At 45.9% G+C, this 23,131-nt stretch overlaps 1 protein-coding gene across 1 annotated transcript in view; it reads right to left on the reverse strand.

Moving 5' to 3' along the window:
* LOC134456065 (zinc finger CCHC domain-containing protein 2-like) overlaps positions 1–23,131 on the reverse strand; it is a 114,647-nt gene that overhangs the window by 28,402 nt on the left and 63,114 nt on the right. Inside the window, exons 6-9 of the mRNA XM_063207499.1 lie at positions 20,750–20,850; positions 5,866–5,940; positions 4,161–4,221; positions 3,692–3,836 (exon numbers count right to left, since the gene is read on the reverse strand). Coding sequence (XP_063063569.1) covers positions 3,692–3,836; positions 4,161–4,221; positions 5,866–5,940; positions 20,750–20,850 — 382 coding nt within the window. The remainder of the gene's footprint in view (positions 1–3,691; positions 3,837–4,160; positions 4,222–5,865; positions 5,941–20,749; positions 20,851–23,131) is intronic.

Genomic DNA, 23,131 nt, shown 5'->3' on the forward strand with positions numbered 1-23,131 from the left:
ACGTTGCAATTTTTTTTCCAGTACAGAAAAAGTACCTAAAAGTACAGAAATACATGTTGATACCGATACCGGTACCAAAATATTGGTATTGTGACAACACTAGTGTGTAAGAGTGTGTGTGTAAGAACCTGGGTATAGGTCTCCCCCTCCAGTGTGTGTGTGTGTGTGTGTGTGTGTGTGTGTGTGTGTGTGTGTGTGTGTGTGTGTGTGTGTGTGTGTGTGTGTGTGTGTGTGTGTGTGTGTGTGTGTGTGTGTGTGTGTATGAGTGGGTGTATAAGAACCTGGGTATAGGTCTCCCCCTCCAGTGTGTGTGTGTATGTGTGTTTGTATACGTGTGTGTGTGTGTGTGTGTGTGTGTGTGTGTGTGTGTGTGTGTGTGTGTGTGTGTGTGTGTGTGTGTGTGTGTGTGTGTGTGTGTGTGTGTATGTGTGTGTGTGTGTGTGTGTGTGTGCGCGTGTACGTGTACGTGTGCGCGCGTGTACGTGTGTGAGTTGGGTGGTGGGCATACGTCCCCCCTCCCCTGTTATGAGTGGTGGTGTTTAGTCTCCTCAGCGGGTGTGTGGTGACAGTGTGAGTGGAAAAAGCTCCCGGTGGCCTTTCAACTCAGAGAGGTGATGTGGAGCTCTTTACTTAGACAGGCTAAACTTATCACAATTAGTCACCAAAATGCCCACTTGGAAAAACGCCCACGTAGGAAAAAAAGCAACTCATCAGTGAAAAGGCAACTTAAGGTGGAAAAACAACAACCCTTGATTGTGATATACTGCACACATGACTGATGGCTCAATCGACTGAGAATCTGTGGAGTCTTGTGGGATTGTCTGGGGTTGACCATCTGTGTATTTGGGCTTTGTCTTTTCGCTGGAGGATCCTCCAAAAACACTCTGTCTCTACTGGTTGCTGGTAATGCACAATTGTCTTTCTCACTTGTGTCATCTTCCATACAGGGCAGACCAGCGGTGCGTTTCTCGAAAGCGCTATTGCTAACCAGTGCTGGGAAAGTTACTTTGAAAAAGTACCAGTTACTTCTCCAAAAAGTAACTGCGTTACTTCACTATAAAAGTAACTAGTTACCAGGAAAAGTATTTTTTGCGTTAGTTTTTTTTTTTTTGCTTAAAGTGTTTATTAACAAACGGTCATTCCCATTAAAGCCTTGTTTTTTCTGATAGCATCGATGAGACTTTGAACCCAATCATCCTGGAGGAACTTGTGAAAATGGCAACTCAAAGTGTGAATTCTGTGAAATTTGGTGTGACTAATGAGCTGGGCTGTGACATCAAAGAGGAGAGTCCCTGGTTTGCTAGTATGGCGATCTGAGAAAACAACACACATTTGATGGACCCACATCTTATAAAGGAACCAAAATTCTGATACAAACATCAGCGTGTCGAAAAACCACACATCCAACCTCATGAGAAAAAAACAAACAGCAGCACAAATCTATTTCAGAGGCACTGATACATCTGCAGAAAGTGACATGTCTGACAGGCGAAGTGACGATTGTTGACCTAGCCTGACAGTTTGTTTTCTTTATGGTTACGGTTGCTAAGGGCGCTTTGCCATGACCCAAAGAAGACATGGCGTGTGTATTTGTTGACAAATGGGGGGCATTTTGATTCAATTGCGCGATATAGTGTGATTGAAATGCATGTACATGCAAAAATATTATCAACTAGAGAAAAAACGGAGGTAATAGGCTGTTGGAGCAGCCCCGAAATCCTAAAAAAGAAGAAGAGAGAAAAAAAGTAGGCCTACGCTATATGCATCTCCGTTTATTCGCTAAGCAGTAGCCCAGTCTGTGAGTTGGCTGTCCTCGACCGAGAGCACCACGGAGGCTGAAGCGCGGATATCCCAAAACCAATTTATTGACCAGCTGAATGGCAATCAACAAAAAGTGCATATCCCGAGAGCATTTGCATCGGTTTGGCATGTAATGTGCATTACCCTTTCCTGAAAACAACATACAAAGCAGATGGACAAGGTAAAACGTAGCCTAAAGCAAAGCAGTGCACGAGCAGTTACAGGGGCAGTTTCAGTCTGCACGCCGGCGATGTCAACTGTTGGAACTGCTTGAGACAATAGCATTCTCTTCAGTCCAACCATGCCCGCGATCTCCACATTTGTGGTGAAGCACGAGGGGTGGAAATGTGCCGAGCACAACAGTGACCATGAGCTTGCTTCAAAACCACGCCGGTGTGTGGCAGCTTTTGTGATATGCACCGGAATTCTCATCCACATGTGCATCTGCTTGTACGAGGCTATGGCAAGCGATGTGGGACAAATGTATGGCAGGAAGCGAATGTCAATATAAACAGAGATTACACAATCTTCGATATGGTCAGCAAATGTTTTGGGGCTGTCATTTATGTTATGCCTACACTTTGGAATTAGATCAGAGTCTTATTATTACACAGGCATATTTGATTTAGCCCAACTGTACTCTATACTTAACTTTACTCAGTTTATCCTACAAGCAGATAGCCTACAGGGCGGATGAGAATCCGGTGCATATCACAAAAGCTGCCACACCGGTGCCTGCGTACGAATTGGATCCACAGAGCCCTTGTTTTAGCCTTCTCCACAGTTGGCCACAGTTCCATCATTCTTCACAGAAGGGAACTTGTGCAAAGATATTCCTTCTGGCAAGTAGCCATTTTTGCAGCTGGCACCGTTCGGCCCTCCAGCAACACACTGCTTGACACTGCGCTTTGGTTTGGTACTAGCCGCCATTGATCTGAACAAGGTGGAATGAGGTGAACTCCCCCCTTTTATGTCACGCATATCATTTGCATGACATTTGCATGTCACCAAAAAAAACGAACATAACACTTTTTGGGAACGTTTTAACATGACTTTTAGGACAAAATATCACCCAGACAATATCCCATTTTATTCACAAGGCTTAGAACTGCCAGAATCTGTCCTGGAAATGGTCCAATTCCTTTACTTTGTTTTCGTTTCATAAACACTTTAAAATGTCAAAGAAACAGTTAAATGGGGTTTTCATCCTTGTTCTGTGATGTTAGTTTGACTGTGATGTTAGTTTTGCTTAAGATGCTATCAAATATCTTCATGACCTATCAATGGTGAATGTTAATCCAATTCACAACGTTTTTAGGGATGTGCTCATTTCTCTTCCACGAGATGGATTTTATTTTCGCGTTACCTCCCGAGTAACTGGAACAGCGTTATGGATAAAGTAATTAAGTAAGTATTCCGTTACTCAAAATGAGGCTGCGTTAGTAACACTGTTATACTCTAACGCTGTTACTCCCAGCACTGTTGCTAACTAAGTTAGCAATTTACTTGGTTGCAATGCAACTTCCCATTGGCATGAACCTACTAAGATGCTAACTGGTTAGCAACGATGCTTTCGAGAAACTGGGTCCTGGTTGCCGTTGACAACATTCACGCAGTTGAACACACAAGCACACGTGCGGAAATACACACACACACACACACACACATCAGTACACACTGAAAATGCTACACACCTGTTGTGAGGGTTCGTGAGTGCTGATACACACCTGGGGTGCATTTCTGGAAAGGGTAGTTGCTAACTATGTTAGCTACTTTGGTGGTTGCAATACAATTTCCCATTGACAACTACTGAAGTTGCTAACTGCTAACAGCTACGCTTTCCAGAAATGCACACCTGTTGTGAGGGTTCATCATGAGAGCTGCTACTCACCTGTTGTGAGGGTTCGTGAGAGCTGCTGCAGTTCTTCCGTCTCCACTCCGGAAGGCCGTTATGCTCGGAGGCGTGATGCTGCTGCTGCTGCTGCTGCTGCTGCTGCTGGCGGCCCTCACACTGCACACCCCTGGAGTTAGGCACACTAGAGAGAGAGAGAGAGAGAGAGAGAGAGAGAGAGAGAGAGAGAGAGAGAGAGAGAGAGAGAGAGTCAAAGAGAACAAGAGAACAAGAGAGCAAGGGAGATGGCAAGGAATATTGTGCCAGAAAAAGACAAAGAAAGGGAAAAGGAACGAGACTGGAAAGGGAAATTAAATATCTTATCGTCCAGTTCTATTGATGATGCGACAGGGTGATCGGGGAAACCACATGGTCCTCATGGCTCTTGCCATCAGCAATGGAAGTCTGCTAGTTAATGTTGGAGTTAGTTAATGTGTGTGTGAGTGTGATCAGCACAGTGTCAGCTCACCTGAGGCTGGTGCTCTTGCTGCTGGGCTTCTTGCGGTGACCTTGGACGTAAGGCTCAGGATCTACAAGGTCAAAAAGGTAAGAGGTGAAAGGTCAGAGGGCATGGCTTATTACTTTGAGGCCACAGGTGCACCAGGTGTTTTTAAAGCACCGGGGGGTTGAAGCATTTGATTTTGTTGGGTTTTCCAAAACAGTACCGCTGCTCCACGGGACGCCACCCAAAACAACCTTGTTCTCTCATGCATGAGAGAACAATGCAGGCCCAGGCCACTGTTTGCATGCAACAGGTTGTTTTGGGTCGTGTCCCGAGGAGCAGCTTTATGGCCATAGAAATCAATAAACTTGAGTTCAAATTGGATTTTTGGAATTTAGGATTCAGTGCTTCACTTGTGTTTTGTGCATTTTTTGGGTTGGAAATGACCAGTCTCACCTGGCAAAGCCTTTTAACACACACAAAAGCAAGGTCAACACTGGCTCAATTCATCCATCCATCCATACGTTCATTCATTCATTCATTCATTTTCAATTAATTGATGATCTTGTTTTTGTGTTAAATAAAAAATGCAATGTCAGGATACACACCCGTGAACAGTTTACAAAAACAAAAACAAAGAAGCGATAGCTATTAACCCTTTGCTCATAGGGTGGCCATCGGTCCGTTTTTACGACCTGTTCACGACGTCCGTGTGTCCCTCTCTTTGTCTTTCCTTTCCTCCTAGCCTTTTGCTTATGGCCTCGAGATGCGAGGCAACGTCATTGACGCAAACTAGACCTTGACAGTCGGTCGCGTTTCCGATATCTGCGGCCGCCATGTTACTCCAGATATAACCCCAGACCTAAATGCCTTTACAACGATACGAGGGTTCTCACAACTTTACAAACAGGGCAAAGAAACGTGTTTGTGCACGGGCGCTGTCTGTAGCTCGTGTTGTTGGTTATCCAGAGTCTGCATGAAAAAAAAAGGTTGACAGAAGCGGTTTGCCACCGCTGATAAACAGACTTCTGACCAACTTTGAGTAAAGTAAATCAAATTAATTGTTGGCTATTAGGCCTACGAATGCATGACTACCCAAAATACATTTAAAAAAAAAAATGAAATAACACAGACAACAACGGAAGGATTTGTCTACCGTAACCTGTCGTCTCTGATACAATATTAAGTTAGTGGTATAGGCCTACTGATGACTCCTTTATCGGAGTGAGGTAATTAAATGCGAAAATCCTTCCCCCAAAAAATATTGTTTTACAAGTAAAACTGTTGTTGGCAGCTGAGTTAGTCTGAGGTAAGATGACAGCGCTGTTCCCTGATTTCTGCCTACAGTTTAGATTGCCAACTGTTTTCTCCACGGAGGCGGGGATTCGGCAAGTCGAAGCAATGGGTGCGCGCGAGGACGCTAGTTTAGAAAGTTAAGGGGCGGGGTTGTCCGGCCGAAGTCCGGACAGCTGGTCACCCTATTTGCTCATGCTAGCCTAGCTACATACAAAGTCACAGGGGAAACTAGAAACTACAAGTTTGATCAACTCATTTGATAAAGTAGACCAACTCATTTGCTAAAGTAGACCAACTCATTTGATAAAGTAGACCAACTCATTTGCTAAAGTAGTCCAACTTCTAGTTTTTAGGTCCTCATGGGCTAGCGATGGGTAAGCAGACGCTCTCAGCAGCACAGGGCAGGGCTTTTATTTTGACATGACTGGATACTCGCCTTCCTCTTGGCTGGATGCTTCGGAGCCGTCCTCGTCGTAGGCTTTCCCTAAGAGCACGGAGTTACCGGGGTTACCTGGGGAGACAGGAAGTGAACAGAACAGAACAGGGTTACCGGGATTACCGGGGGGGGGGACAGGAAGTAAAAGGAACAGGCGAGGAACCCTTTCAATTCATGACAAATTTCAAGGTACCCCAAACCAACAATCTGTAACATGGCATCGCATCTGATATCACACAAGCTTAGAAAAGTAACACATTTGGAGACGTCACACAATGTTGCAACTAACTGGGGCGACCTAAATTTACTTCATTGTGCGTAAATGGCAGATGAAAGATTCCACTGACTAAGCATTAATTTAGACAAATATTTATTATAGTACATAATTTATTTATCAGCCACTGAGGGGGGCCTGCAGCACCCCAGGGTGCCCCGGCACCCTGGTTGAGAAACACTGCCGTAACCACATTTTTTTCGAAATTAAGTCTTCACTGAAAATGGTCTTCATAGCATTGCTGTTTGTTGAGAGAAATCTGTATGGACCACATGTGTCCTGGTTCAGATACTGCTCTGCCAAATTTGCAGTAACTACAATATCCAACCTAATACCAATACTTCAAAGGCCTTTTTCAATGTTGGCGTTTGCCTTTGCAACACAAAAATATATTCCTCTTCTGTTCAGCACACACGCTCACGCCCACAAAACCAAGCCAGCAACATCAAAACCAGCTCCGACACAAAACACCTGGCATTACTTCATTTCCATTCAACGAACTTGCGGACTTGATTGTACGGCGTAATAAATGGCTGCTTGGCTTGGCACGGCGGCGTGCCCGTGTTGACTTTCCTGCAGGTGTCAGGTGTGTCTGAGCTCCGCATGGACCTGGATGCCATTCAGGGCAATGTTGCCAGATTGGGTCGTTTCCCACCCATGCGGGCGCCTGAGGTAAAACAATTTGGTTCAAATTGGGCAGGATTTAATGCCTTGAGGCATTTTTCAACCTGGAAATTATCGGACACATCTGGCAACCCTGATTCAGGGTGGCAACCAGGTGAGCGCAGCCAGCCAGCCGGGGCGGCCAACAGGTGAGCGGAGGAGGGCAACGCAGAGAATTCCTACTGTAAATTATTCATCCCCATGAACAAACCATCTGAATGGGATGAATTAATGATGCCATAGACAGACGATAACACAGGTAAACAGAGGAGAGGAGATGAGAGGAGAGGAGAGGAGTGGAGAGAAGTGGAGAGAAGTGGAGAGGAGAGGAGAGAAGAGAAGAGAAGAGAAGAGAAGAGAAGAGAAGAGAAGAGAAGAGAAGAGAAGAGAAGAGAAGAGAAGAGAAGAGAAGAGAAGAGAAGAGAAGAGAAGAGAAGAGAAGAGAAGAGAAGAGAAGAGAACAGAAGAGAACAGAAGAGAAGAGGAGAGGAGAGGGGAGATGAGATGAGATGAGATGAGATGATAGGGGAGGAGAGGGAAGGAGGGGAGAGGAGAGGAGAGGAGAGGAGAGGAGAGGAGAGGAGGGGAGAGGAGGGGAGAGGAGAGGAGAGGAGAGGAGAGGAGAGGAGAGGAGGGGAGAGGAGGGGAGAGGAGGGGAGGGGAGAGGAGAGGGAAGGAGGGGAGAGGAGGACAGCACAGGTAAACACACAGATGGCAGCACAGGTAAACAGGTGAGGGACAGGCAGTGGTGTGGTCTACTTTTTTGAGGTGGGTATACTGTATATTTGAGGATTGTTGAGGTGGGTATACTGTGCTACTCTAAATACGGAATCAATACATTTTAGGTGGATATACTGAAATCCCTGACGTTTCCAGGTGGCTCTACAACAATCACACATACAATACTTTGGTTGGCATGTAAAGGTTGGTGTCCCATCAACATTACTTAGGCCGTGTCTCAAATGCTGCACTTGTGCACTTCGGGCACTGTTTTTCAGTGCCTAGGGCGCTCACGCTGAAAATTTCAGTTGAGCCAGTGCACTGAAAGTGCCAGGATGATGCCCTAACAATGGTGGAAAATTGCAGTGCTTGAATGATGGACACTGCACGCACTAAACGGCGGTCATGTTGACAATGGCAGGGAGGAAATGTGGCATTCAGTTCAGTAGAAGAGTTTGGTCAACAGTCCCCTAATTCTGTAAGTAATGATAATGGGACACCAACATTTTCATGCCAGCCAAAGTATTGTATGTGTGATTGTTGTCATTTGGGGTGAAGGACATGAAAATACAAGCACCAGACGCTGTGCATTGTAAACAGTAGCCAACTCATATTTTGGCAAGCTAATGGCATGCTCAGCCGTCACTTCCAGCAAGGGCACAGTGGTCACATTTTTCCTCGACACTATGCACTAAAGACCTCAGTGCACTGTGTACACTATGCACTGACTGTCAGTGCACTGACAAAAGTGTGCCATTTGAGACATAGCCACAGCCTTTCTCTTGTTGTGAGGACGCGTCACATTTCCTTGTCGGTGCCTTGATGGGTCACTAATGATGACATCTGCATTTGTACAACTACTTCCCTGAGCAGGGGCCTCCTTCCTTAAAGGGGTATGCCACTAGTGAAAGTCAATGGATCACTGTAGCATGCTACATGGATCCATTGACTTACACTAGCTTAGCGACATGCTCCCTCTTTTAACTTGTCTTAAAGCAAGACAACGGCTTACATGAAAAATGAGACACCCTACCACCTTTATAAACCCTGGCCAACGATTTTAACTGTATTAATCCCCAAAATAGTGGCATACTCCTTTAACTGTATTAATCCCCAAAATAGTGGCATACCCCTTTAACTGTATTAATCCCCAAAATAGTGGCATACCCCTTTAACTGTATTAATCCCCAAAATAGTGGCATACCCCTTTAACTGTATTAATCCCCAAAATAGTGGCATACCCCTTTAACTGTATTAATCCCCAAAATAGTGGCATACCCCTTTAACTGTATTAATCCCCAAAATAGTGGCATACCCCTTTAACTGTATTAATCCCCAAAATAGTGGCATCCCCCTTTAAGCTGCTGTATGTGTACAATAAGAGGGACCTGTGCTACCTGAGCTGAAGTCATTATTTCTCCACGGAGGTTTGGCGACTAAAGCGACCAAAGTGAATTCGCTGGCAGCAAAGCGAACTGATTAAACACAAGCTAATATTGTGGTAATGAGCCATGACGCGGTTCAGCAAAAAACATTTAGGAATGTTCATATCATCCTCCCCTCTTTTCAATCCTCTCCTCCATTGACCCCTCTCTCTCTCTCTCTCTCTCTCTCTCTCTCTCTCTCTCTCTCTCTCTCTCTCTCTCTCTCTCCACCCACTTCCCTCTCTTCTTTCCTGCACTCTTCTCCTCTCCAACCAACTGCCCCTCTCTCTCTCCTCTCCAACTGCCCCTCTCTCCCCTCTCCTCCTCTCCTCTCCCCTCCCCTCTCCTCTCCTCTCTTTCTCCCTCCTCTCCCCTCTCATCTCCCTTCCCCTCTCCTCTCCTCTCCCTTCTCCTCTCCACTCCACTCCACTTCCCTCCTCTCCTCTCCTCTCCTCTCCTCTCCTCTCCTCTCCTCTCCTCTCCTCTCCTCTCCTCTCCTCTCCCCTCCCCTCCTCTCCTCTCCTCTCCTCTCCTCTCCTCTCCTCTCCTCTCCTCTCCCCTCCTCTCCTCTCCTCTCCTCTCCCCTCGTCCCTGTTCCTTTAATCCACCTCCATGTAACTGCTGGCAGTGTGTTTGTTGACTTGACAGCCCAATCCTCCCCCCCTGGGGACGCCCGCCAGGCAGACCAGAGCGGAGTAGAGTGAAGAGGAGCTGGGCTGAGTGGAACATTGACATTTACACCTCAAGACGGCCACAACCTGATACGGAAACACCTTCTCCTGATGCACCCAAACAAACATCCACAGGCGTAGCGACACACACACACGCACACGCACACGCACAGCCACACGCGCACGCACACGCGCACGCACACACACACACGCACACATACACACATACACAAACTGCCCTTGCATGGTACACATCCATCCCCTTTGTTTTCGAACAAGCGGTTTGATGGCTACGGTAGAAGCAACAGGCACGATGAGAATTATGCTGTGTGCCAGAGAGGCAGTTAGCTACGCACGCACACAGACGCGCACAGACACGATTGGTGAAGTAGAAACCTACATCCTTTACCTTCTCTGGTTTTTATTCATTAGCCATTCATCAGTTTATTACCCCTCTCTTTTTCTGTCCCTCTCTTTCATTCATTCATTCCCAGAAGCTGACTGAAAAGAGGCTAGCTGGCATTGGTCAGAGGAATAGAGAGGAGGCTGGCATTGGTCAGAGGAATAGAGAGGAGGCTGGCATTGGTCAGAGGAATAGAGAGGAGGCTGGCATTGGTCAGAGGAATAGAGAGTCTGTACAAATGTTACAGTACCAGAGCCAGACACGTAAGCAAGCTCCTGTGTTATTGTATTACATTGGGGAGATTGATCTTAATCTTCAAAAGTCAAATAAGTCATATAAGGGATAACAGCCGACGAGGTGACCAGATCCACAAAGTTACTGGCGAGGCAGCAGCACGGAGACAGAGTTAGGGCTGGGCGATATGAAAAAAAAAAACAATATGAGGTCCCCCATAAGGGGGGATGGTGGTTGGGTTTAAAAAAATAAAAAAAAACGATAACGATATATATCATGATATGGCACAATTACATACGTTTACAGTTATTCTCTTTATTTGCTCTTTATTTTTTCATGTCGCAAAACAACCTTTCTTTAAAACGGATCTTTTTATTGTTATTTTTACAGTTACATGAACTTATAGTGTGTATTGTGACAACATGGAATGTAATTAAATGATAGTAATTTTATCAGTTTTATACAATTGAATATCACGATATAAACGATATAGGGAAAAAATCACGATATACACTTTTATATCACGATAACGATATATATCGTTATATTGCCCAGCCCTAGACAGAGTTGCATCCGCCAAGCTGTCTACCTCAAAGGCCATTACCCTGCAACCATAATCTAGTGAGGATTCTGAAGGTGGGCAAGACGAGAGCTGTTCGGGGGAACAGCTGATTAGTGAAACATTCTAAGCAAGAGGAGACAACAAATAAGAGGAAGATCAGGAAAACAGAGAGAAAGAGGGTGGCACACAGATAAACAGAGGAGAGGAGAGGAGAGGAGAGGAGAGGAGAGGAGAGGATGAGGAGAGGAGAGGAGAGGAGAGGAGAGGAGAGGAGAGGAGAGGAGAGGGGAGGGGAGGGGAGGAGAGGAGAGGAGAGGAGAGGGTGGCACACAGCAGACTGGCATCATGCAAAGACATTTTTATTTCATGCTTCCGTGTTTGGGTGAAACGACTATCAGTAAACCTTAACCCGTCAAGGGGTGTCGTAGAGCACGAGTTGACATGCAAAGTCATAGTGCACACAAGTGACAGATAGAAGTCGGCGTGTTACACACACGCAAGGAGGCAAGCAGTCAAGCAGAGACGGTGCATCTTTGTCAAAGAGACAACAGATGGCCACTACAAACGGGGACAGAAGTCTGGGAAAGATAGCCGTGAAGAAAAAGACAAACTGCAGCGAGGAGGGGGGCAGAGAGAGAGAGAGAGAAAGAGAGAAAGAAAGAAAGAGAGAGAGAAAGAGAGAAAGAAAGAGAGAGAGAGAGAGAGAGAGAGAGAGAGAGAGAGAGAGAGAGAGAGAGAGAGAGAGAGGTTTTCTCAGTCCGCTTCTCTTTTTCAATACCGACAGCTGGCCGTGTCACAATGGAATTGTAGGCACATCTTCGAATGTTGTCCCGTATCTAAAATTGGTTCTTTTGAGGTAGAGGTTCTACATTTCAGGTGATATGATTACGTCTTCTCAATTAAATAAACAATGTGTTCAAAAAGTAGGGGATATTTGGCCTTAAGTATTTAAGTTTAAGCAGTGAAGTATTTGCCAAAGTGAATTACTTATACAGTAAGTGAATTGGTGTAAAGAAACTGCTACTGTCCATCTGTGCTATTTGTGTTTGTTTGGGTTTTTACTTTATTGGTGATCGGACAGTAGGAGAGGTAGACAGGAAGTGAATGGGGAGAGAGATGGGGGGGGTGGGGGGTAGAGCAAAGGACCCGGGTCCACTGTTTAGAGCCACGGTAGGGATGATTTGTAGCCACGGTAGGGATGATTTGTAGCCACGGTAGGGATGATTTGTGCGATTGTTTAAGGTTCATCCTGACGTTTCACCTGAAGGCCAAATACCCCCGATATGAGACAGAGACAGAGGTCGACTTCAAGTCAAGTCAAGTAGGTTTTATTGTCAATTTCTTTACATGCACTGGTCATACAAAGAATTTGAAATTACATTTCTTGCTTTCCCATACAGACATAGACTAATCTAGGTAAGGACATAGACAGTATAGACATAGACAGTACTTATACATGGACTTAAGACAGTATGGACATAGACAGTGCTCATACAGACATTTAAAGTGCAAGACTGGACAACAGAAGACTTGTAGAGGACATACATTAAGAGGTATTGTTGTGCTTTTGTGCTTTTCCTAAAAAAGTCCTTTATAGCGTTCTGACATGGTAATAGTAGCATTTTGAAGAAAAATAAATATTAAAAAGGTCTGTGAAGTACACCAGCAGCAGTGTGTGTGTGTGTGTGTATGTGTGTGTATGTGTTTAGTGCAGGTAGAAGGTGCGGTGTGTGTTCGTGTGTCTGTGTGTGTGTGTGTGTGTGTGTGTGTGTGTGTGTGTGTGTGTGTGTGTGTGTGTGTGTGTGTGTGTGTGTGTGTGTCAGTGTGTGTCAGTGTGTGTATGTTTGGGTTTAGTGCAGAAAGTGCAGTGTGCTTGTGTGTGTGTGTGTGTGTGTGTGTGTGTGTGTGTGTGCATGTTTTGAGTTAGTGCAGGTTGAAAGTTCAGTCACAAGTATAGTAGTGCAGGTGGAATGTTCAGTCGCAGATATGGTGGTGGGGGATGGGGGGGGGGTTGTCAGTGGCCTTGCTGGCTAGAGGCTGACAGTGGAGGGAGAGTGGGTTGAGTGTTCAGCATCTTGATCGCTTGGTGCATTGTGCTGCTCGCCAGCCTGGTGGTACGGAAACGGAGGCGCCTGTACCTCTTTCCAGAGGGCAGGAGGCTGAACAGTTTGTGTGCAGGGTGGCTTGTGTCTTTGATGATCATTAGTGCTTTCCGGGTGAGGCGCGTGGTGTAAATGTCCTGCAGGGAGGGGAGTGGTACTCCAATGATCTTCTTCGCTGTGTTCACAACACGCTGGAGTGTCTTCCTGTTTTTCTCCGTGCAGCTTCCTCCCCACACTGTGATGCAGTTGGACACGACGCTCTCTATGGTTCCTCTGTAGAATGTTGTCATGATGGAGGGTGTAGCACTTGCCTTCTTTAGTTTGCGCAGGAAGTAGAGACGCTGATGGGCCTTCTTCGCCAGTGATGTAGTGTTGGTGGTCCAAGAGAGGTCGTCGCTGATGTGCACTCCAAGGAACTTGGTGCTGCTCACTCTCTCCACAGCATCGCCGTCGATGGTCAGTGGTGGCAGTTGTTTTTGGACCCTTTGGAAGTTGACAACAATCTCCTTGGTCTTGTTGACATTCAGCAGGAGGTTGTTGTCTTTGCACCATCTGGCCAGCAGGTCTACTTCTTCTCTGTAGTGAGTCTCATCGCCCTTGGTGATGAGGCCCACCAGTGTTGTATCATCCGCAAACTTCACTAGATGGTTAGTGCTGTGGGTCGTTGTGCAGTCGTGTATCAGCAGCGTGAACAGCAGGGGGCTGAGAACACAACCTTGCGGAGCCCCCGTGCTCAGGGTCAGGGTGCTTGAGGTGTTGTTCCCTACCCGTACTGCTTGTGGTCTTTGCATCAGGAAGTCCAGCAGCCAGTTGCAGAGGGAGGTGCTGAAACCTAGTTTGTCCAGTTTTCTGATGAGGTGTTGTGGTATTATGGTATTGAATGCTGAACTGAAGTCAATGAACAGCATTCTCACATATGAGTCTTTATTGTCCAAGTGGGTGAGGGCTAGATGGAGGGCAGAGCAAATTGCATCCTCCGTGGATCGCTTGGCTCGGTATGCGAACTGGTAGGGGTCTAGGGTGGGGGGTAGGGTGGCTTTGATGTGTGACAGGACTAGCCGTTCGAAGCACTTCATGATTATGGGCGTCAGTGCTACAGGACGGTAGTCATTGAAGCATGATGGTGATGATTTCTTCGGCACAGGTATGATGGTAGCAGCTTTGAAAAGTGATGGGATGACTGCTTGCTCCAGAGAGATGTTAAAGATGTCTGTGAAGACATCCTTCAGCTCTTCTGCACAATCCTTCAACACTCGGCCTGGTATGTTGTCTGGGCCAGCTGCTTTGCGTGGGTTGATGGTGGCCAGTGTCCTCTTAACACTGGCAGAGGACAGGTAAAGGGGTTGATCATGGGGGGGAGGGGGAGTTTTCTGTGGGCGAGTGTCTGTTCAGGTCGTTTAGCAGAGAGGTGTTGTTGTCACAGCTTCGTGGTGCAGGCTTATAGTCCGTGATGGCCTGTATGCCCTGCCACAGGCTCTGAGCATCTCTGCTGTCTTTGAAGTGTGTTGTTATTTTGTCTGAGTATTCCTTTTTTGCTTTCCTGATGCCCTGGGACAGGTTTGCCCTTGCTGTCTTTAGGCCAGCTACGTCTCCTGCTCTGAAGGCTTTGTCTCTGGCCCTCAGCAGTCGGTGAACGTCTCCTGTGAACCATGGCTTCTGGTTGGCCCTGGTGGTGATGTGTTTTATTGACTTGCACTCATCCCTGCACTCATCCCTGCACTGCACTGCACTGCACTCCTCTCCTCTCCTCTCCTCTTCTCTTCTCTGCTCTTCTCTCCTCTCCTCTCCTCTCCTCCCCTCCCCTCCCCTCCCCTCCCTGCCCTCGGGTGTGTGAACACCAGACTGTGACATCCGCACAAACCCACACACACCTGAGTGTCAAGAGAGAGAGAGTCACACACACACACACACACACACACACACACACACACACACACACACACACACACACACACACACACACACTAGGGCTGGGCGGTTTTGGAAAAAATTAGCATCACAGTTTTCTTGATGAAAATTGATATCGCGGTTTTCTGCACGGTTTTTTGATATGCGACGATTTCCCCCCAAATCTTAATCTTTCTGAGGAAAAGATCTCAAATTAAATGCTAAAATTAGATAAAATCATGAATTTAAAGTGGAAATGAAGCAGTGACCTAATATAGGGGTCTATAACACCAGTAAGATAAGCCAGCAAATATATATATTTTTGAAGTCTGAAATTTAAGCCGTTAATAAAAAAAATAAAGCACAAACACGTAACGTTTCTGTTAACGTTTCCAGCCAACAGCGGGTGACGTCACGTGAATGGTAGTGTCCTATTCCTAATGCTGTTATGATAGTAGTGAATTAAACATTTGGGACTTGCGTGGCTGATTATGAGCTTATTTGCTTAACCCAAATGAAGCAAGAATACGTGTTTGGGTGGGACCAGAGGTCGCGTTAACCGACAAATGTCCGTCATTGACGGATTTTTTTGAAGGATGACGGAAAATTCTGAAGCCTGTCCGTCATTTTGACTGATCAATATTCAGGGTGATGATAAATAAATCACAAGTTTAAGTAGGCCTACGCCTCTATTGAGTAGAGCAAATAGGCTATGCATTTCAATTAGGCATAGTTATCAGCGCAGATAATTTCATGCTACTATCGTTTGCCTTTCTCCTTCTCTCCCTGCTTGTCATACCATGCGCCGCAGCTGGGCTGTGCGGCTGGCTGCAGCAGAGCGCGCGCCTCTGCACTTGCTCAAAATAATGAATTAAAATAACTAAGACCTTGCCACCATACACGTGTGACTTCGACTTTAAGATTCAGAACTATGTGTAGACCTAGGCCTACTACATTTACCGACTATCTGATTTTCTGCCAATTACGAAGTTGTCCCTCTATCGCCCTTCATAGAAGCATTGTTTCATAACTCCTCGCTTGAAACAAAAACAAATAGGCCTATGCGAATAGCACGTTTGCTAGCCAGAACCTTCACTCAAAGGCAACGCAGGTCTAAAACGGCTTCAGGACATTAACTAATAAAAACGACGGATATTCAAGAACCTAAATATTACCAGGCAACGCAACTTACAACTTGGCAAACGTTGCCAGAAACGGCTAACCGTCTCTCATTTCGATAGCTGGTTCACCCATTATAGGCGATATTTGTTTTTTTTTCAGACAACTTTACCGCGCTCCCAGAGCCAACATATAAGCCGATGGGGCTACGTATGGAGAGGCTCCCTTTACCGTCGCTGACATTTTTCAAAAAAGTTTTGCGAAATCTTGTTGTCTTCCTGTTGTAGGCTTCAGTGCCTTTATCTACTGTCTGGGCTACACCTTTCTGCTTCAAGACGGCTTTCCTTTCCATCGTGCATGTGAAGTCCAACGCGAATATAACACTGCGCCTTTGTATTACAATCGGTGCATTCAGAGCAAAACGAGTGACTGACAGCTGTTGGATAAAGCCCTGCACGCGTCTTTTAAAAAAGTGCTTGTGGTGACCATAGCGCTGAACACTGAATCAGACACGCGTCATGAGAGATATCTGCAGCTTTTTAAACAGTGCAATGAGGGAGGCAGAGAGAGAAAGTGGACAGCAAAATTGACTCCATCTTCGAAGTTGGAGAATGAATGTTGAGTGAAAGGGGGTGTAGGCTACTCACAGCGGTTTACTCTCAATTGGCCGCAATTGCGCATGTGTTGTTCTCGGTGCGGGGTCGCGACCCCACATTGAGAAACCAGGTGGAGAATTTAAAAAATAAAAAAAATAAAAAAAAAGCGATGACGGATTTTTTTCGACCCTGTCCGTCAAAATGACGGACTGTGAAAAAGTCTAGCGCAACCTCTGGGTGGGACAGAACAAATATGAGGCATGAAGGCAGACAAGACATCCCATCACATGAACCACAGGTAAACAAGCAGCTTATTTTTGCTAAGGTGACAAGTCGCTAACAAATTTTGGTATGAGCCAACATGATCACTATTCATAATCGTGCGATGTCGTGCAATGTTACAGTTCCCTACCTTCATCTTCAGATGATTTCGCCAACATTTTCCAAGCACCTGAATTAGGCTACTTTGACATCTCCGTGCCCACGTTTATCGGTGTTATCCAGTCAACAATAATCCAAGGCAACAACGCTATTCCAGCCAGTTTGAGGATGCATCCGCGACTTCAATAACATAATAGTTTACTACAATAGATGCAGCTACTTTAAGCATGCCATAACTTAATGTAGGCTATGTTAGTTTAACGTGTCATTTCCCGTGGCATCAACTTCAAATCCCCAAAGCTCCTCCGAGAGCGAGACGAGAGAGGGGATGGGAAAGCCACACACACAGGCTGCGTCCCTTCCCTTCACAAAGCTTTCCAAACTTCCGCCAATTTTGCAAGTTATTTTCTATTACTGAATTGAACCACATAGCCAACTTAAAGACATGGGCTTTCAGATTAGCGTCCAACAATGCAGAAGAAAGACGTTATTGGTGACAGTCTGTCACTACAAACCTATGAGATCGAGCAGCCCCAGTCCTGACTCCTGTCCTATGGTGGATGCAATGGGTGGATGGCTGCAGCTATCCCACCATGCTCGTAGCAAAGGCTTTTTGACACAAAGTGATAATGACACTTGGCATTTCTCTTTCATCTGATAGTAGGTATATAACATAGAAAACCCAGGGACAATGTAAAATGAACCCCTCGTCCTTCTTCAATTTTACTGCCACGATTAAAGTCAGTTAGCGCTGTAGTTAGCACACGCTAACGTTAAGTGAATGGAAGGCTACATTAGCCACCAAGTTCTACCATTCGCGTTACATAGGCGGCGAACATGGCTGCGCCCTTGTGGCGAAACTCGGTAATAACATGTCATTTTTCAGCAAAACTACTTAAAAGTGCAGTTCAACGAACATCCATTCGTTTATGAAAATAAATAAGCCGCCAAAAAATGATAATAGTTGTCAGTGCTTCATTTCCACTTTAAATTAATCTCCATTTATATTTTATCATTTTTTCATTTCAATAATATTTTCTAGGCCTATAATTTATAGTTTATATTTCCCTATCCAACAAAGGGGAAAATGCAGCATTTCATAAAATAACCTAAAATCTTGACCAGGGTATCATAGATTTTTCAAGGAAGAAGGGTTAAATGATTAAAAGCAGCTGTTTTGGGCTTTTTTTCCAAGACAGCCCAAAACAGCTTATTTCGTTCTACACCTGGCAACACTAATGGCTTATTTGTCGTTCTACACCTGGCAACACATCCGGCGCGTTGCGCTGCCGCTGGACTAGCGAGTAAACAACAGTGGGACAGAAACGAAACAGACTGAAGACAGACACTGAAAACAAACGGATTTACTTGACATTGTGTGCATATTGTCTTTGAATTAAAGTCCAAATCCAACATAGAAGGTATTTTGTCCGGTAGTTTGTGTCATATTGCGATGTGTTTCGCTCCTATTTTGCCCCCAAATAATTTCAAACAATAGCAATGTAGCAATGTATCTTGTCTGCCCATTGCATTTGAAAGCTAGGCTACTTTGGCTTATAAGCAGTCTTAACAGCACTGCGCACACAGTTGGGATGGTAATTAAATACAGTTAAGAATCAGATAACTGTTGTAGCCTGTTAACATAGCACCAGAATTGCCTTTTATTTAACTTTGTGAGAACAAAGGTAGGCTAAATCAATTTAAATGTTTGTCATGATTCATCCATGCCATGTGTGTTCATCATGTTTCACTCTCACTAGCCTCTAGCGCGTAACCAATTATTTTATTAGTTCAATCAATATCTTACATCGTGGTGACATTCCCTAGTAGAACAGCAACAACAGTGGACTTAGCAGAGTTGAAATGAAGTGTCAGAGACTTGAATTAGAAGAATCTTTAGAAGTGTGACACAAAACCGTCTCTCATCAAAAAGAGAACCTTGTGTAGTGTAAACCGAGATCACGGTTTTTTAACCGTACACCGCCCAGCTCTAACACACACACACACACACACACACACACACACAGTTACATCCGCACAAACCCACACACACCTGGGTGTCAAGAGAGCACACGCACGCGCACGCGCACGCACACACACACACACACACACGCACACACACGCACACACACGCACACACACGCACACACGCACACACACACGCACACACGCACACACACACACACACACACGCACACACACACACACACACACTACAGAGAGAGAATCTCTCACATTCAGACAGGCCTCACATCTGTCTTCCAACCATCACACACAGACCCCCCACCCCACCCCACCCCCCCTCTCAGCTGATGGCCTCTCACTACAGTAACTGGGTCACACAGCTGTAGCAGCTGCTGATAGATAAGGCAGTGCTTTAACCTTTTACTGAACATATGCCCCCTTGACGTCATCATAAGCCTAACAATGCCCCTTGCCCTCAACATAAACCTGCCAATGCCCCCTTGACCTCATCCTAAGCCTAACAATGCCCCTTTGGCCTAATCATAAACCTGCCAACACCCCCTTCATCAACCTGCCAACGCCCCTGTCGTGCCGAAAAGTGAGTGCCTGCCAGAATACGAGTGCCCTCATTGAAACCAATGGAAACCAATGACCAATTTTTCAGACATTTGTTACCCATTTTTGCAGATAAATCCGACACAATTTAAGATGGAAAGCCTATCAATAAAGAATCTACATTCCTTCTGGAAGTATTACAAAGAACTGGTTACAATTTCAGTATTATTTCCATAAAAGAATCGAAGAATTGTCATAACAAATGTTACATACATGCAATCAGCACTGCAGAGGGCAGATTATACAGATCCAATGAGGACATGGCACCAATTCTGTTGCTTTCAGTTTATGATTTGCTTGCAGTAGGAAATGCTGTTAGACTCTTTGTCCTCTCTGCTACTGTTCGCTCTGCAAGGTTAAATTCGAATATACATCCCTCCCTTTGAAGAAGAGCCACGTTGCTATGTCAACAGACCTGTAGTGTGAGAGTCTCGTTGCCATGTCAACTGACCTGTAGTGTAAGAGCCACGTTGCCATGTCAACTGACCTGTAGTGTGAGGTTAAACTGGCTGGCCTCAAACTCATTCGTCTCCTCTACTGCCCTTCTCTCCCCCTCTTCTCCTCTCCTCTCCTCTGCTCTCATCTGCTCTCCTCTCTTCTGCTCTCCTCTCGTCTGCTCTCCTCTCGTCTGCTGCTCTCCTCTCACCCCCTCCATCTCAGCTCCTTCTCTCCTGCCATCCCCCTCCATCTCAGCTCCTTCTCTCCTGCCATCCCCCTCCATCTCAGCTCCTTCTCTCCTGCCATCCCCCTCCATCTCAGCTCCTTCTCTCCTGCCATCCCCCTCCATCTCAGCTCCTTCTCTCCTGCCATCCCCCTCCATCTCAGCTCCTTCTCTCCTGCTGTCCCCCTCCATCTCAGCTCCTTCTCTCCTGCTGTCCCCCTCCATCTAAGACTTAGAGGCACAGCTCAGCTGCATGACGTACACACAGACGTCATACCACGCTGCCAAGCTTCACATAACACCAACCATTTCTCACATTAACAGGGTGTAACATTCACAACATCCTGACTTCTTAAACTGCTTCTGCTGGGACCCTCCTTTGGACCGAAAAACCTTGGCCCTCATTTATCAAACGACGTACGTATGATTCTCGAGTTTCCCGTGTCACTGTTTGGGTCTGGTGTATTTGTGCTATTGCATTAACATGCACGCAGGCACGCACGCACAGATTTCTCCTCAGGTCAGTCTTCAAAAGATAAACACCGGTACTTACACACAAACACGCACACACACACTAGCACACACACACGCTCGCATGTGTACTTACATGTGCTGCAGCTGGTGCTGGAGCAGGTTGTCTCTCTGAGGAAGAAGCCGCACACCTTCCCCGTCTGGCGGAAACCGGGAGGAGCCGACAGGAACTTCTCCCTGAGGGGACACACAAAGAAGTAAATCAGAAAACAAATTAATACGCTTTACTTAATCTTTCATTTTTACTTAAATTAATACCTACAAGCATAAAATCACATTGGTCACGAATTGACAAAAGTTTATTAGGACACGCCCATTAAACCTTTTTTTTTCCTTCTTTTTTTTCTGAGGGGCTTTTTGTGTGTTTATTGTTGATCGGACAGTAGAGAGGAAGAGAGGTAGAGAGGAAGAGAGGTAGAGAGATACGGGGGCAGGGGTGGGAAATGAAATGACCCGACTACCGCCGGTTGGTGTGTAAGGACAGATATGTTTCAATGTATTTTCACAGACGCCGGTAAAAAACGCGGCCTTTCCCCGACGCTTTACCGCCCTAGTGTGTAAGACCCCTAAGACAATCCATCACTCGGAAAATCCAAGAGGCTGCTGTCATTTTGATTTAAAATTTGTTTTGTTTTTTTAAATGATGTATGACAGTGAGTTTATTGATGTGGCAAAGGGGGCCATAACGTGGCCAGTACATGTGTGTGAGATCTGGGAGTGTCTTGAAAGCGGATGAATTGCAACCCGTCTTTCAAGACCGTCAGCATGAGAAGACAGAAAAGTGATCAACTTTCAGTTTCATTTCAACCGCTTTGAGATCTTGAGAGAGAGGGGGGGGGGGGGGGTGTGAGACAGACAGACAGACAGACAGACAGATTGAAATACAGAGAGAGAGAGAGAGAGAGAGAGAGAGAGAGAGATCGAAACAGAGAGATCAGGGCGGAGGAGTGTGGTTAGATGTGATAACAGTCTCTAAGAGGTTCCAACTCCTCAGGGCCAGTGTGAACAAACCTCCACATGTGACCACGACAATGACAGTCAACTGGACACGACAATGGACACGACTAGGGATGCACCGATACCGATACTGGTATCGGAATCGGCACCCGATACTGCTTTCCACTCAACACAACACTATAATATCCCAGAGGTGCTTTCCACTCAACAGTATCAGAGACAAGTAACTATCACGAGTGGAGAAGCAAGTATGACTTGAAACGCACCACAAATAAATAGCGTTTCACAATATAAAATCTTTATCTCTCAAGGGGCTCTCTAGTTTTGTTTTCTCTGTGTTGAGGTAAACCTTTCTCAGACAACAGGATAGTATGGGATAGTATGGACTTGATAGGGCAGGGTCAGTGGATTAGGACCATTTTGGTGTTTTTTATGTTTTGGTAACTTTTGGTAATATTTTGGGTTAAATAGGATATATTTGTATGGAGAAGATGAATTGAATGGTTATGGCTGGATTATGTTTATTTTTTGTTTTTATGTTTATTGCTTTAAGTGACGATCACTTAGTGTCGGTCAGGTAGCCAGGGTTGCCAGATGAGACCGATCATTTCCAGCACAAAAAAAACGTAAAAACCCGCCTGGAAGCACAAAAAAAACTTAAAAAGCCGCCTGGAAGCACAAAATCTGACTTTGAACTTTGATCTGAACTAAGTTCTATTGATTGCTATGGCCATTCTTCTGCAGAAAAATCTGCCCAAATGCCCATTTTTTTTCTTTTCTTTTTTTTCTTTAAAACTCCAACTCCCATTGTCATTGTGACACAGCACTCCACAGCACACAAGTGAACATTGCACACTGCACACAACGAAATTGCATTTATGCCTCATCCGTGCAAGGGGGCAGCCCTCAGTGGCGCCCCATGGGGAGCAGTGCGGTGGGATGGTACCATGCTCAGGGTACCTCAATCATGGAGGAGGATGGGGGAGAGCACTGGTTGATTACTCCCCCTACCAACCTGGCGGGTCGGGAGTCGAACCGGCAACCTCTGGGATGCAAGTCTGACGCCCTAACCGCTCACCCATGACTGCCCATTCTTCACTCCACCTATTTTACCCCATTTTATCCGCAGACGGATCCTAAGCAGCCCAATTGGACGGGCAGGTAGCACAGCACTGCATAATAACGACTACCGCAAAGTAACACCACCTCCTACACCTCCTCCACCTCCTCCTCATCCTCCACATCATCCTCCTCATACACCTCCTCCCCCTCCTCCTCCACCTCCTCTTCCTCCTCCACCTCCTCCTCCACCTCCTCCTCTTCCTCCTACACCTCCTCCTCCTCTTCCTCCTACACCTCCTCCTCATCCTCCACATCCTCCTCCTCATACACCTCCTCCTCCTCATACACCACCTCCTCCTCCTCCTCCTCCTCCTCTCCCTCTACCTCCTCCACCTCCTCTGTTCCTCCTCCACCACCTCCACCTCCTCTCTTCCTCCTC

This window comes from Engraulis encrasicolus, chromosome 9 (genome assembly GCF_034702125.1).
Source record: "Engraulis encrasicolus isolate BLACKSEA-1 chromosome 9, IST_EnEncr_1.0, whole genome shotgun sequence".
NCBI classification, from domain to species: Eukaryota; Metazoa; Chordata; class Actinopteri; order Clupeiformes; family Engraulidae; genus Engraulis; species Engraulis encrasicolus.